The sequence below is a fragment of the Saccostrea cucullata genome, unplaced genomic scaffold, assembly GCF_032062105.1.
Source record: "Saccostrea cucullata isolate Sc308-1 unplaced genomic scaffold, CSIRO_AGI_Scuc_v1 ctg7633, whole genome shotgun sequence".
NCBI lineage: Eukaryota > Metazoa > Mollusca > Bivalvia > Ostreida > Ostreidae > Saccostrea > Saccostrea cuccullata.
Genome location: NW_026927604.1, coordinates 1 through 15,406, shown reverse-complemented (window position 1 = coordinate 15,406; position 15,406 = coordinate 1). Strand labels below are relative to the sequence as shown.

Below are 15,406 nucleotides of genomic sequence, written 5' to 3'. Positions count from 1 at the left end.
GGGAGGCAGTTCAATTTCTGGAGATGTCTAGAAAGCAATTTTTTGCAAAAAAATCGAAAAGGTTTATGAGAGGATGGAACCAGAATCAAGAATCCACTACTTTAACTTTCGTCATGACAGCGTCCAAACCCACAGGCCGTGAAGAGTAAAGAAGTTTTGGGGATAAACAGACAGTTAATGTTTTGTCAAACCAACAATATTCGCCAGTTCTTTCATCCTTTCACTTGTTTAATTTTCCAAACTTGGAAAATAAAACACCATTTAGAAAGACGAAACAAGTCAAGGGAATCATAGGATCTGCCATATTCCAGTATACGAAGGGCAATACTCAAACATGCGTTTTAAAAACAATCAGAATTTGGATAAAAATGTTACGGACATGTGTTTCAATTAAAAGAAAATATTTAAGTAAAATCATTAAGGTCAAATCCTTGAAAAGCGTTTTTTGTTGCTTTCCGAGCACTAAGGACATTTTTCATTGAACAGCCCTCGTATAGTGTTGAAAAGGATTACAAATTAAACTAAGATTTTTAACTTGGTTATGCCCTTGCAATATTGGAATTTATAGATGTCCTCTAAACTGCCAGTATAATTGCTAAACTCATGTGACGTCGACATCACGTAACAAGTCTAAATAAAAAATCTAAATGTCCCCAACATGTTGATTGAAACCACATTACATTTTTTTTATATCAGCGAAGTTCTAAAAAGAATCGCCCATCCTATTCAAGTATGTATTTTTTATCTTAAAAAAATCGCCGATATTTTCCATTTGTAACCTTAACTGTGCTGCGTGGCGCTATTTGCACATTTACTTTGATTTTAAACACTGATAAATCCAATTTCAAAATTTTTATTACCTGGATATGTTGATGGGATATTGGCCCATTGAACGATATTGTATTTCACATTGCTTACATTGTTGATGGGATATTGGTCCATTGTATCATTTTGTATTGATTTGATATTATAAAATTTTTGATGGGATATTGGCCCATTCATTTGACATGGATACTATTTAAATGGGATATTGGCTCATTGTATCCATTTTGCGTGGCGTTGTGCATTCGCGAAATTTACCCATTGCACAATATTTAGCCCATTTGGGGTCGCTACATTTGTTGTTGATTGTTTGGGAGACGACCCGGCGGCTGCTCCCAAATTTGTCATATGTCACCGCGACCAACTTCAAATAATCCTATCAACAAATTAAGAGTTATTTTATATAATAACATCTGAGATAATGTGTTCTAATATGTCCAATATTTGTCCATACACAAAACATTAAGTTAATTTAATCAAAGAGAGAAAAAGAGAAATGATTGTAAAGCATTTTTTAATGAAAAGAAGCTAAAGAGCAAGAGCCATCTTATGCATAAAATTTCCCTGTACTTATATCAATCAATTAACAATCACCCTCTTTCCCATTTCATATATCAAAATAAAATAGACACTTGGTGCTTTCATTTACTATAATAAAATTTCGTTTTGAGAATCCAGATTGGAAAACAGGTGAGAAATTGCAATGTTCTTGAAATTTGCTGAAAACATGCATATTTGACTACCTTCAGCAAAGAATTAAAATATGAGAACAGCCCACGATCCAAAAAATAAAACATTTTTTTAATCTTCAGAAACAGAGCTTTCATTATGTACTTGCATATTTTGGATCAGAGGTTAAATTGTGCTCTATATGAAATATTGAAAAAATGCTTCAACTTTTGGTCTTTTTCAGAGGAATTTACAGGATATGAGGAAAAGGACGCATTTTATGACCTCAGAATGCATTGACGAGATGGAAAATTACGTCACGATTAATAGATACGTGGTCACCAACAGTCCAAGTGATAAATACTGCATTTGCAACCTAAACTCAGCGGTTTTGATTTCTCAGAAATTCTCAGGGCCAAAAAAAGGCCCAAAATAGCTTTTTCTCTTTAACTTCTAAAATGTAGAATTAAAGCAATGTTCCAATGTTTCCGTCATTTTAAGTCTTTATGAAAGTTAAGTCATACTAGAAAACCTGTTTGTCCTAATTGAATTAAAATCCACTGAAAACAAGATTTCCAAATCCAAGCTTTTCAAAAGAAATTAGAAAAATCAAAAAGATTTTTAAAATGTTATTATCGTCTTATATTTATTATTTCTGACTATTGAAAGTGGAAATCTTCCTCCAATTCTGTAGATTATAAATCATCTGATCCAGGAACTTCATTTGAATTCATGTACATGTACAACATAACATGGAAACCATATCGTATAATGTTAAAGTTAAATGAAGGCATTCAAGACTGTCTCATAACTGTTAATGAAATCACACAACTGAGATAATGTGAAAAACAAGCAACTATTTTTTTTTTTATAAAATGCAAAGTAACAAATAAAACTTCAATTGAATGCTAAAAAGTAAAATACAATTGATTATACATCATAGGTCTATCACAGGTTGTGTTATATGTTCGTAATATCTATCAGGAAACGATGTGTATTGATTTTATAATTGTCTGTTAATTATGCATAGGATTTTAATGGTTCGTCTGTAAAACACGTAATTATATTTTCCCCAAAATAGTGTGTAATTATTATTCGAAATTTCATCGATTACACTATTCTTAATAACAATGAAACAAACCATATATTTTAAATGATAAATAAGAAAGTACAAACTAATAAGTTTTATTTCTAAAATGTACCATGCCGCAGATAAAAAATCATAGAATGGGGTTTGACTGACTTCTAGTTGAAATTCAGGGAAATAGGAATAAGATATTTATAATTTTTTAAAACTATTTTCAAGCTTTTACTCTTTCCTCGCCAATGACAGAAATGGTTGGGAGAATTTTTTTCTCTTTGAGATTTTAAATAATATGTCTCTAATTTATTTGCTTTGCTTCTTGAAAATCTAAACGACTATTTTCCATTCTTACTGTAGTTACTGAACATTTTCTATATATGACGCGTTTAGTTATTTTTAAATCTTAATAGAAGGTAAATAAATCCAAATTGAATATACAATATCTAGCTTCTTATGATATATTCATTTTTACACAATTGGTGCGGATTTTTCCTGAGATCTTTAATGCTACATTGTAACTTTCTTACCTGTCAATTTTGATCTTCGGAACATAAATAGTATTGACAAATATCTAGATGACAGAGTTGGCCGTATTGTTGTCAAACCATATGTTGACATTTCAGCTTCCGTTTGAAATGTCAAAAATGTTTTGGTTGGTGTTGTAGAAATGGTTGTTATTTTTTGTGCTGTTGATGCAGTTCTTGATGCAGGAGTGGTTGTCAATTTTGTTGTTGATTTAGATGGATATATTTTAATTGATGTCTTTGAAAGGGTTGTTGTCCTAATCTTGGTAACTTTTGGTTGTGGTGTTTGTGGTGAAGCGACTAAAATAAATGAAATGTGACGGACAAAAAAGTCAATGCAGCTACATATACACAAACCTTGGGCCCGTTTCATCAAAGGTCGTACACCCAGTCGTAGCGCTACGCCGGCGTAAAGTCGGGATTAGCACGAAGATTTGCATTTCATTAAAGAGCGTATCGTTACGCCTGACTAAATATAGGCCAAAATTTTACGTCTACTCATAGTAGGCGTAAGTTTGGGCGTAAAGTTAAAATAAAGCCTTTTTATTGATTTTTAAACAATTTAGCGAGTTCTAAAGAAAAAGTACAGTTCTTAGAAGAATTTAAAATACAAACAATGCATTATTTAATTATATATACTATGAAAAGTTAGAGGGGGTACAACCGCTTGGGGACGTAGTTGGTTCGAGTTATAACGTACTTAATATTTAAATAAATTTCTGCTGAGAAGAAAATATTGTCTATTAGAGATTTCTTTCATCACCATTTCTTACGTTTTGACAACGCATTCATACACATTTGACTGTGGTATTATATGTATAAGTTATTGTAAATCAACTATATATACATATATAACTATATTTCTACACCCTGCTTGAAAAGTGGGAGGGTATATACTACAGTGTATATAGCAATCAGTATGTCCGTCCGTCCTTCTGTTACGCCTTGGGGGTACCCACACCAGAGTATTCGCAACTCCTCTCATACAAATGATTGAAATTTGATGAAACTTTCACAGATTCTTTATTACATATTTCCATTGTGCCTTATTGTACTTTTTTGATCCGACACATATTTTGTGTTTCCCATTGCAAAACATGGACACTGCCATTATAATCAAATGGGAGGCGGGGGGGGGGGGGGGGCTACCTTTTATTGAACTCATTGCTCACGGTACCTCTAGTTTTATTTTCGGTTTCATTCACTAAAAAGAGACCCATTAAAATTGTCGATTTTGAAAGAAAATATTTCCCCAGCACAGTAATCCTCTTTCTGGTAATATTCTACATTTAAGAAAAAAATTCTAAAATTATAACCTATCTTAAAACCGAATAATTTGTTAACCATGTTTGAAGAGTCCATTTCTTGTTAACTCCTCGTCCACATGCGTGGATCTAGAGGGGGTCGGAGAGAGGTTTCAGATCAGGACGAAATTAATTAATTTTTTTAGGAATCTGGGACAAGTGAAGTTCCTGTCGAATCTAAGACGGAACCCATGGAGGGGGATCTGATTAACAATAAGAGATTTTTAAAATGGGGTAATATGTTATTGCGTTTTGAGAATATCGATGTAAGACGGTGATAATTACACAGTTAAGTTCAAGAATGAATTACATAAAAGTCGGAACCAGGGGGTGGGGATGGGGGCTAAGGGCCCCCCCCACTTTCCCAAATATATACTTAGTATAGACATTGAACATTGCTTCGTAGGTTTAGCCTTCCCCCACTTTCCACAGACACGTCGCAGTGTTGGTTAAAAATGGTGAAAGTGGTGGTGTTTGGAAAAAAATTTGGTACTGAAGTTAGAACCCCCCCCCCCCACCCCCCACCCCACCCACGAAATATGATTTTCTTTTTGGGGAAAAGGACATTTTCTTTTTTTTCTTTTTGTTTGCTTGTCAGGTTTTTTTTTTTTTGAACGTATAATTTTTTTTTTTTTACACTTAGCCCCCTCCACTTTCAATTTGCTTCCGACGCCAATTAATTATTCCTAAAACAAATTTCTCAGACAAACATTGACATCTTTAATTTTCATGATTTTGTCTTAGGGTAAAACTTATATTATATAGTATAAGTTAATCTGAGCGCATATAAAGCACATATAAGATGAAAATATACGTTTTTGATTTCCCGCATAACTTACATTTTTAATGAAAACAAAATAAAGAGTAACTCAGTGTAACTTAATTTTAAAGACAATGACCACACAAGCAGAAGAATTTTTATAAGAATATCTTTGTAGTAACTGTCTCTCTCTCTCTCTCTCTCTCTCTCTCTCTCTCTCTCTCTCTCTCTCTCTCTCTCTCTCTCTCTCTCGTACTTTTATTAATAATAAAACGGAACATTACATTTAATCTGCAGACAGTAAAGCATTTTTTTCTATAACTGCACGACCTAGAGTCTAGTATTTCGTAATTATATTATGAACCTTTGTGTCATTCTAATAAACAATAACAATATTATAATGAATCATTTGAAATGACAAAAATTCAATAACTTTAGAGAGGATTATTTTACATGAAAAGTGTAAAATTTATTTCTTGACTCAAAATATGTACATATGTCAGCCGTTTGCATTTTTTATTCATTATTTTTGCTTGCATATACATTTCTTATGAAAACAAATAAATAAATCAAACTTAATTATTAGTATTTATCAGTAGAATCAGTATTTATCGAATCATGAAATTTATTATCAAAGGCGAAGTCATTAACCTGTATCAATTTCTGGAAAGGGAGGGGGGGGGCTGTAATTAAAATTCCAAAATAAATAATTTAGCTTAATTCTGAAATACATGTACATGTACGGTCCTATTATTCCTTTCAATTTATAAGACTTTTTATTACTGAAATGTTGTAAAAAAAAAATTAAATAGATTTCTTATAAGATACACAGTCTCCTACATGACTATAAATCCATGCATGTTTTATATAGTGCAAGTATTCATTTATCTATAATTTGCGTCATTCTGCACTTTGACGTGCTACAATTTAAGTACGCATTGGGTAGTGTTTATGTTTTTGCGCTTGCGCAATGTAACGTTGTCAAGGACTTAGTCCTGTGACTAAGCATATCTTTTAAGACTAGACTTACGCCACTAGGTGAAACGCAAATTACACCCGACTAAATTTTGGCGTAAGCTCCGGATGTACGCCTAAGTTAAGGCTTAAATTTACGACTTTTGATGAAACGGGCCCCAGGTATCTAAAGAGTTTTATACCTGTCCAAGAAAGATTAAATCCTTTTGCATTCAGAATTCTGTCAGATATAAACGACACTCTTATCTGATTCCCTCTCGTGTAAAAGGCCATGTTCTTTAATTCACCACATCTTTTAAATACGGTAAAGCAGCATGGCTCGACCTCTTTAACCTGCAAAGACACTGGGTATGGTATTTTAATAAAAACACATAAAAATTAAAATTGCAGAGAAGGGGGAGACTTAATCGTAATTGTTACAATTTTCTTTCCTTATTATGCCTAATTCTAGGTATTCAATTTAAGATAAAAAATCAATAAATGGGGAAATTCACTTCGAGATAGTCGTCACAAGGATTTGTGTTTATAATATTCATATCATGAATTCTGAATATCACGTTAGCTGCAGTGTACCCGGTTCTTATTATCCAGGTGAAGATTGCATTGTCCGGATAGTTGCCGGGGTATCCAGGTGAGGTAAACTGACCCTTCTTTTTTTCCAAGTGAATACTTGATGTCAATCCATAATCTGAAAAATATGCATAAATATAACATGACAAAATCCAGTTGAAATTTAAGAATGATTTCTCATTTTTTTTTCCTTTACCAAAGCATAGGACAGTTATCAAGGGGATAAATAAAATATTCATCCTTCTTATTTGTTTTATTTTGTAAAGTAGATAACAGGAAAGAAATAATATTTTAAATTCATGGTCCTCGAACGGAAATTTCACAAGGAAAAACTTAATTTCCTGAAAAAATATGTGATATATTAAATCTATAAAGTTTTATCAGGAACTAAGTTTAAAAATATTTTTATCCATAATTGACAATGTTCGAATCCCAACATTCCAATATAGCATGCTTCCATGTATATTTCATTAGTATGCATTTCCTCCGTTCATGTAATTTACCATTGTTAACCTCCTGAGCCCTCCATCTTATACATATTCATACATGACACAGAAACAATAAGTTATGTTGCACTCTGCCACCACTGTGACTTTATTAATAACCAAAATGTTAATTACATAAAATGATAAAATGATGTAAATCTCATTAAATGGTTATGTAATCATAACCTAATTAAAATTTGATATACAATTATGAATATTTGATTATTTACCCCAATAATATTTTAATGAATATTAATTAATCATTCCCATTAATTTTCCCATTAATGATGTAAATGATTACATAATTTTAAAGCAACCTATACCTTGTGGTCTGAAACCGCCATGTACTTGATTTAATCCCATAAATCAAGTTCAGACCCAAGAGGAAAAATATTTTTGTTAAAATGACAATTTTGTAATTTAATGGTTCTAAAACTTGTTTACCGTCTGATTTGGGAATGTGACCCAGTTATTCTATTGCAAGATGAATTTAATTTTAAATCAGACGTCTCTGTCGAGACTGAACCTATACTAGTTTGTACTTATAACAAAGGAAGAGAAAAGTAGCATTTTGTCTTGAAAATTTGCAATAGTAATAAGTAAAATAACTAGAAAAGAAACTCGTTGCGAGCAACGAGAGGTCTTGCGTCCAATTCAGAAAAAAAACGTAAAATCAAACTGAAAAAAGTGATTTTGAAAATTGGAATTGGAGATGAACCCGGGTCGCCAGCGTGAAAATCCATTGCGGTACCCATTACGCCTTTTAGAACTCGCTTCCAATTAAACATTCGAATATCGCAAGATTGGTTTTTTCCAACATACATTACATTTTTTTTTTAAAAATATTCAGTTTGGAATTGTAAAATGACACCCAGCTTGCTAAACTTTGCTCAAGATGATGACATCGGAATTTGAATTTTAACAGTAATTTTTAGGATAGATATTCTATTATTGATGAACAGATGATACTGTTTTCTTTACTTTTTTCGATATGTATTCAACTTTTTATCCCATGCAATTCCATATACAGGCATGCCAATGTTATATATTTCTGCACTATTGTCGCCATTTGTCTACTACTAAGTCGGGTCATGATGCATTATTTCGTGCTAAACGTCACAAGAAGTTTTTAACGCTATTCCTTTGAAATGTTTGATTTATTTAATAGATGTGATAGCTTCAATGAAAATTAGAAATGTATGTTCTTATAACCAGAATTTCGAGCGTTAGAAAAGTATATTTATCACAAATATAATATCGTATACGGCCAAATGACACTAAAGCAGTGAATTCGGTAAAATTTTCTACGAATTTTGTATCCTGTTTACAAGTTTTCCCTGGTGCAAAACCAAAGGTTGAAGTCGTCGTATTTCCACTTGTAGTCATGTTGTATTCTACTTTGAGATACAAACAAAAGCAATTTCAATAAACGTTTGAGGAAACCTCATATTAAAACTATACTCAATGCAACGTAATTGCAACGTGGCAATACAAAGAATCCTTTACGTTTCATAAATATTTTTGGTAGAAGTTTCGTTCATCTAAACGCTCAGCTAACCTTTGAGACCCGACTTGCTTAATGGCGGAGTTCACGGAGACGCCCCGCCATCTTGGACACGCTTCAGATTTTTAAATGCGAATATCTAGTGTATGGACTGATCAATTCTAAAATAAATTATATATCAGGCCTTTCCAGTAGGGTCTCTATTAACATTAATTAAATCAAAGAAAAATATTGAAAAACAAAAAAAGTTGAAAAAGTGCACATTTTGAATTCACTTCCTGTAGCGACCGGAAGTAGTGACGACGCAAACGAAGGCAAAATTGCATATCTATAACTCATGGTTTATCACCTCTAACAAGTCTCCAGTTAATATCTTGAGCCGTTTTCGAGAACATTCGAAGACAAATTTGCATTTTAAAATCAGGAAATTGCCCATAACTTGGCACTGGTAGCGAATTTTCCAACAAACGGAATTTTGTATAAAATTCATATAGTGACCTATTATTCCTGAAATTTTCAATGAATTCCACCGAATAGTTTACGAGAAATCGCCTGCACAAAATTTTGTCTAAAAAAAAAGAATAATAATAATAATAATAATAACTAGATGAGATCTCGTTGCGAGCAACGAGTAGGTCTTCCCGTCCGATTCCGAAAAGAAGAACGTAAATCGAGACTGAAAAAGTAAAAAAAAAAAAAAGATTTGCGCACAAGGGGGATTGAACCCAAGTCATTAGCATGAAATTCCAACTCACTAAATATTACGCTATCGGGACCTCTACTCTAAATCTACTTGTATATATTAACGAATATGCTTCTCTCTTAAAATTATGAAAGGCAGGTCACTATTCAAAATTTAGCGCCAAACGCCACGAGTTAGTCTTCGCGCTTTTTCTTTAGAATGTTCTATTAAATAGGTGTGATAGCTTCAATGAAATTAAAAAAAAAGAACGTTCTTATAGCCTAAGATTCGAGATTTAGAAAGTATGTTAATTCCATATTGTATGTATGCATGTAACACTAAAGCGGTGAAACGGTTTGAATTTTTTTCAATTTCCTGTTTATCCCCAAAGTGAACTATCCCGATTAGATAATCGAAAAAGGTTGAAACGTTTCGCCGAAAAACATGGCTCGCCCTTCGATGGTCAAAGAATCAGATATCTTTTATGCTCTGTAACTTGAATCAGCGTCTTTGAGACAAGAATGCTTAAATAAACTCCATGAAGCGATCTTTAAAAAAAATCTTTTTCTTATTTTTGTCTTCTTTATTAGTTTCATATGACACAAGTGTGCATAGGAAAAACAGTGGTTACGACTAATACAGACAATATTAATTGATATTCTTTTTTGAGAAAGTATTACTCATAAGTATGATTTAAGATCTGTTTTTCCGTGATGCACAAAAGATATTAGGTATCGAATTTCATTAGCACATTTAGTCTTTTCTTTTTCTACTTTGAAAACCAGCCAAAACTATTTACAGAAGACGTTAGTTTGACACAGAACTGTAACGAAACTACGACGTGACAATCCAAGTATTCCTTTACATTTCATTTATTCTTATGTTACTTTCGTTAAAGCAAACGCTCGGCTGCATCCGTAAACCACTATTGCGAAATGTCGGCGTTGACAGAGACAGCCGCCATATTGGACCCGCTTCAGATTTTTGAATGCTTATATCTATATTTTAGATTTATCAACATTCAAACAAATTAAATAGTAAGCATTATAGGGAGGGTTTCTATTAACATACAAAAAATAAATGAAAAATACTGAAAAACAAAAAAGTTAGAAAATACGATTTTTTTTTAATTTGCATATCGTTACGACCGGAAGTACTGACGACACACGAAAAGGCGATTCTGCAAACCAGAAAGTCATGATCTATCATCTCCAATAAGTCTCCATATCATATACTTAGCCATTTTCGATAAAAGTGCGCGACAAAATCGCATTTTTAAATCAGGAAATTGTTCATAACTTGGCATCAGAAGCGAATTTTCAAAATTTCTTTACGGATGTAACAACTTCATATAATGACACATATTTTGTGAAAGTTTCATGAGAAAGCGCTCAGAGTTTTCGAGAAATCGCCTGCACAAAATTTTGTCAAAAAAAAGAATAATAATAATAATAAGAATAATAAGAAACAGTAAAATCACTATAAGGTCTTCCGTGAAGACGGAAGACCTTAATAAGAAACAATAGAATCACTATAAGGTCTTCCGTGAAGACGGAAGACCTTAATGATCCATAACTTTGTTGTATTGAATCAGACCAAAACTGTAGGAGGGTTACTGAAAAAGTTCTTATTTTAAATTTAGAAGAAAAAGATGAAAGAGAAGTGCAATTAATCCCTTGAGATTAATTATCTAGCCTGCTGCAGGAAATTTAGTAGACTTATCTTTATCTGTCACTTTAAGATTAATGAAAACCTTTGTCTGCAACTGCTGTTTTTTTAAGTTAAGGTCAAGCCTTCATGATATTCTCATTCATTGAAGGCTGGCATTTACATTACACAAGCTTCATTATTGTTAAATATACATTCAATGTTCAGTTGTTCTTTACTGCCTAATGTAAGTACTAGGATATTATTTACAGGTTTTTGGATATTAGGAATTACCGTACAGCGGGTGTTTTTGGCAGGTTGTAAAATTTGGCCTTTTGCTCGCTCAAAGATATGCAAATAATTTCGGAGTAATTTCTTTTAGCGGACGCACGGTCTCAGCTCTTTGTAGATAGACACAAAGCGGACTATCATCAAAACGCCAAAATAAGCAAAAATTAGCACCCCGCTAAAATAACCCACTATACGGTATCTTGAAATACAGTTGCTGTTGCTCAATTATTCTTCATATATTTTTTAATCTTTCCGTAAGCTGCATCCTTATAATTCTACCCCATCGCGGGGCCCTTGCTGACTGGTCAGTTTTCCAGTTAAATTATCTAAAACATTTTTGTATCAATTTACTGCGAATTTCCAGTAATGAGGTCTGGGAAAGTATTCAATTCATCATTCTGAAACTACAGCATCCCCGTTTCTTTTTTTAATTTAATGAAAGTAAGTAGAAGATTATAATAAATGTTTTGAAAAATACATACTCATTCAGTTTTTCTGTTCAGTGATTCTGTCGTTTGAGTTATTAACTTACAGATCCCTTTAGCTATCTGTCGACACTTAATACCTTCACTGTTATTCTCGCCCCAGTGTTTCTCATGGACAATCCTCAAGTTGCCGTTGAATAATGATGTTAAGAGTTTTAAATGCTTTTAAATATGTTTCTTAACATAAACACAATTTAATGTACACGATTACACGCTTCCTTGTACGTGGATGTAATATCATTTATTATGACCAATGGAACAGGAGAATTACCTCATGATGAATAATTACTCTTGTAAGTGTTTTCATTCTGAACAATGCATAAGGTATGCTACATAAGGGGTTTTGATTTTCTAATTGAGAGGTGTATGGTTAGATAGGTCATTAATGTATTTGATAATCCTAAGTTTATTAGGTACATTTATATTAGATCATATTAGATTTTATTAGATTATATTAGACCTAGGTACAGTTTCAAATCTGGCCCTGATTTTTTCTTTTTAAATAATGAAGTGATGTAAGGAATAAAAAAAAATTCGTCCTTTCTGAATCAAAGCAAGTCCTTGCAGTATGAATATACAAATTACAGTAAAACTCGGTTATAACGAAGTCACTTGGACCTAAGAAAGTACTTCTCTATATCCGTTATTTGTTATATTGATTTCGTATAAGAAATTCATTGAATTTATAGAGTTGGGGATCCATAGTGACGTCGCTATATCCATGAATTCGCAATATCCGTGTTCGAACTAAACGAGTTTTACTGCACTTTTTTCATAGGATCTCCAAGATGGTAATCGTGACGTCATGAACTTGTACATTAATTCTTAAAAGTAATGGAAGACATCAATTTTCAGTGGAATTTGCTTTCAGATGAAAAAGCATATGTATCGCCCACAAAGATTTTGAAAAATGTGATTTCTCTGAATGGATTTTGTACAACATTGGAAAAGTGAAGTGGGTGACGGCTTCAGATACTGTATACCCCTAAAATGAGTCATTCTGAAGTTTTTTGTGAAAAATTAAAATGTACAAAGTTTAAAGCACCATATTTCCAAAACAGTCCTCCTTTAAGTAATATTTTTTCATTATTTATCAAATTCATATACTCAGTTCATATATGACCCACTTTTTGAAAACATATTTTTAGGGGCACATTAAAGACCAAACTGTACCTTCTTCCATTTGTACGTGTACATTTATCTAATTAAAATATATTTATATCAAATGAAGATAAAACAACGATAACAGATATTTAAAGCGCTTGGTTTTATGCAGGTCATTATTCTTGTAGATCGCCTTTCTGTAAACGCATTAGCGTTTTCGAATCCAGAGTCTTGGCTTCAGTATTTTAAAGGATGAAGAGGTGCTCGTATATGCATAATTACTCTAAATGTCGTCAATCAAATACTGCTTATAAAAAAAATTAATGAGTCGCTTAATTAGTTTCTATTAGAATTCAGAAAAAAATACCATGTACATTTGTACACATCTAAGCAGGATTCATGTTCTTGCATACATGAGAATTGATATGGTGTAATGCATGCTTTAATATCCTCCAAGATTTGCTTTGTAAAAATGTTACAAAACGTTGCTTTAAGATAACAAAAAAAAATCTTTATGTAGCAATATCCTCTTTATCTCTTAGCCTTAATAAAGAAATTATAAAGTAGCTAACTCTCAATTTTAACATTATGAAGTTTCTACGACGTCATTTATTTAATGTTGTAAGTTACAAATAAAACTTCTTAGGTGATATGTGCACTTGTAGAATGGATAGGATTCTTATCTATGCCATATTCCATTGTTGGTTTATACTTGGAGTTGAATTTTTGCATGTAGGTAATACTGCATCGGAATGGAACTGTACAAATTGCACTTTGAATCATTTCTTAAAATAATTAGGTTAAATATTGGAGCAAACGCATACCATGAAGTTTATTTAATCAATGATAGATAAAAGATATGATCGTAAAGCATATTTATATCCACAAATTTTCCTGTACTGTAATGAGAGAGGACAATTCTCGCTATTCGCAGCTTGTTTTTGCTTAACCTCTTGTATAAATTATTAAAACACGATTTATTTATTTTTCTATTAAAAAGAAGCTTCGATAACTTTTAAAATGTAGATTTAAAGTAAAGTTCTTATTCTACATGTATGAGCAATTTCAGTTTTCATCAAAGTATAATAAGATTCGAATATCTTTTCGTCTGAATCATTGTAAAATCCACTTAATACATGATTTTCAAATGTAAGCTTAAAGAAAGTATTCAGTAGATATCAAACAGACTTTTAAAAAGTTATTGTCGTTCTAGATCTATTATGTGTTAAATGTAATATCTTAAAGGATAATTATGATATGCATTGTTTTTCATAATTATATGTTTATTATGCAATGTTGCAACCACTTTTGAAATAATGATCACAACTGAAATACTAGGAATTATTTTAATAGTGGTTGAGTGTGCATTTCAATAAAAAAACATAGGTTACAACCACTATTGAAATACGACCACTATTGAAATAATTATTTCAATAGTAATTGAGTGTGCATTTCAATAACAAGCATAGGTTGCAACCACTATTTGAATACGACCACTATTGAAATGAGTATTTCAATAGTGGTTGAGAGTACATTTCAGTAACAAACAAAGGTTGCAACCACTATTGAAATAAGTATTTCAATAGTGGTTGAGTGCATTTCAATACCAACAATAGGTTGTAACCACTATTGAAATAATGTTAACTTTTGAAATATCAAAATGATTATTTTTATAGTTGATGGCAATGACCTCAATACCAAAACCACATTGCAGGCTTTATAAAAGTATGCCGACTATTGAAACAAATATAAGGATAAATTACGCATTCTGTTCTCTAACACATTAAACTAATTTATTGAGTTTAAAATATGATAACAAAAGTTGCTTTATGTTTATCTTTTTTGTAGAAATTTTAGTACAGGGACAGTTTTTATTGAATTGCCTTACCTATAATTCCAATATGTATGCAAATGTTATAATCAAGTTCCCGCTGAATTTCGCTGAATCGGCGAAAAACAACAGACAATCAATTAATAATATGCAATTTTGAAATACTTTTGTTATATAAAGTTCATTTCTGTCATTGATTTTGAAAAGAAAGGATCATAAATACATCTAGATGTAGAAATTAGAATAACTAGACTACACTGAAAAGGAGAAAGAAGACTGATAATTTTGTGTACAGTCTTTCTGATGAAAATATGGTTATTTTTAACAAAAAATGTACATACTCGTATGTATATAGAAGAGAACTAAATTGTCGCTCATATTCATGGGACTACCTACACTACAAACATGGATAGTAAAGCCAACGTCTACTCGTCAATACATTAAAAGCTAAATTTCTAGGGAAATTAGTATTATGTAAATTACAATGGGACGAGCTATTTCAATAGTGATTCAGTGTGAAAATGACATTTGAATTTCACAAAAAGTGTATAATTATTCTTCTAAGTTTCATCGCCTGCACTTCTTTAATAAAATGGAAACGTGCTATGTTTTCCACAATCGGAAATCCTCCGCTACGCCCAATTCATACCTCGGATGTGATAGGTGGAG

General features: G+C 32.0%; 1 protein-coding gene across 1 annotated transcript; it reads right to left on the bottom strand.

The window, feature by feature from the left end:
* Window positions 1-3,025: 3,025 nt before the first annotated feature.
* LOC134274948 (protein SpAN-like) lies at window positions 3,026-7,237 on the bottom strand. The gene is made up of 4 exons (XM_062757189.1): window positions 7,222-7,237; window positions 6,633-6,826; window positions 6,321-6,471; window positions 3,026-3,399 (listed from the first exon to the last, which is right to left on the bottom strand). Exons 1-4 carry the CDS (start codon window positions 7,235-7,237, stop codon window positions 3,083-3,085), a joined length of 678 nt encoding a protein of 225 aa, XP_062613173.1. The 3' UTR covers window positions 3,026-3,082.
* Between the last annotated feature and the right edge of the window lie 8,169 nt (window positions 7,238-15,406).

Coding starts and splice junctions, on each gene's coding strand:
- LOC134274948 (XM_062757189.1), bottom strand. Junction 6,472..6,632: donor CTTGTGACGACTATCTCGAA/GTGAATTTCCCC, acceptor GTGTCTTTGCAG/GTTAAAGAGGTCGAGCCATG. Junction 3,400..6,320: donor ATTTAATCTTTCTTGGACAG/GTATAAAACTCT, acceptor CATTTATTTTAG/TCGCTTCACCACAAACACCA.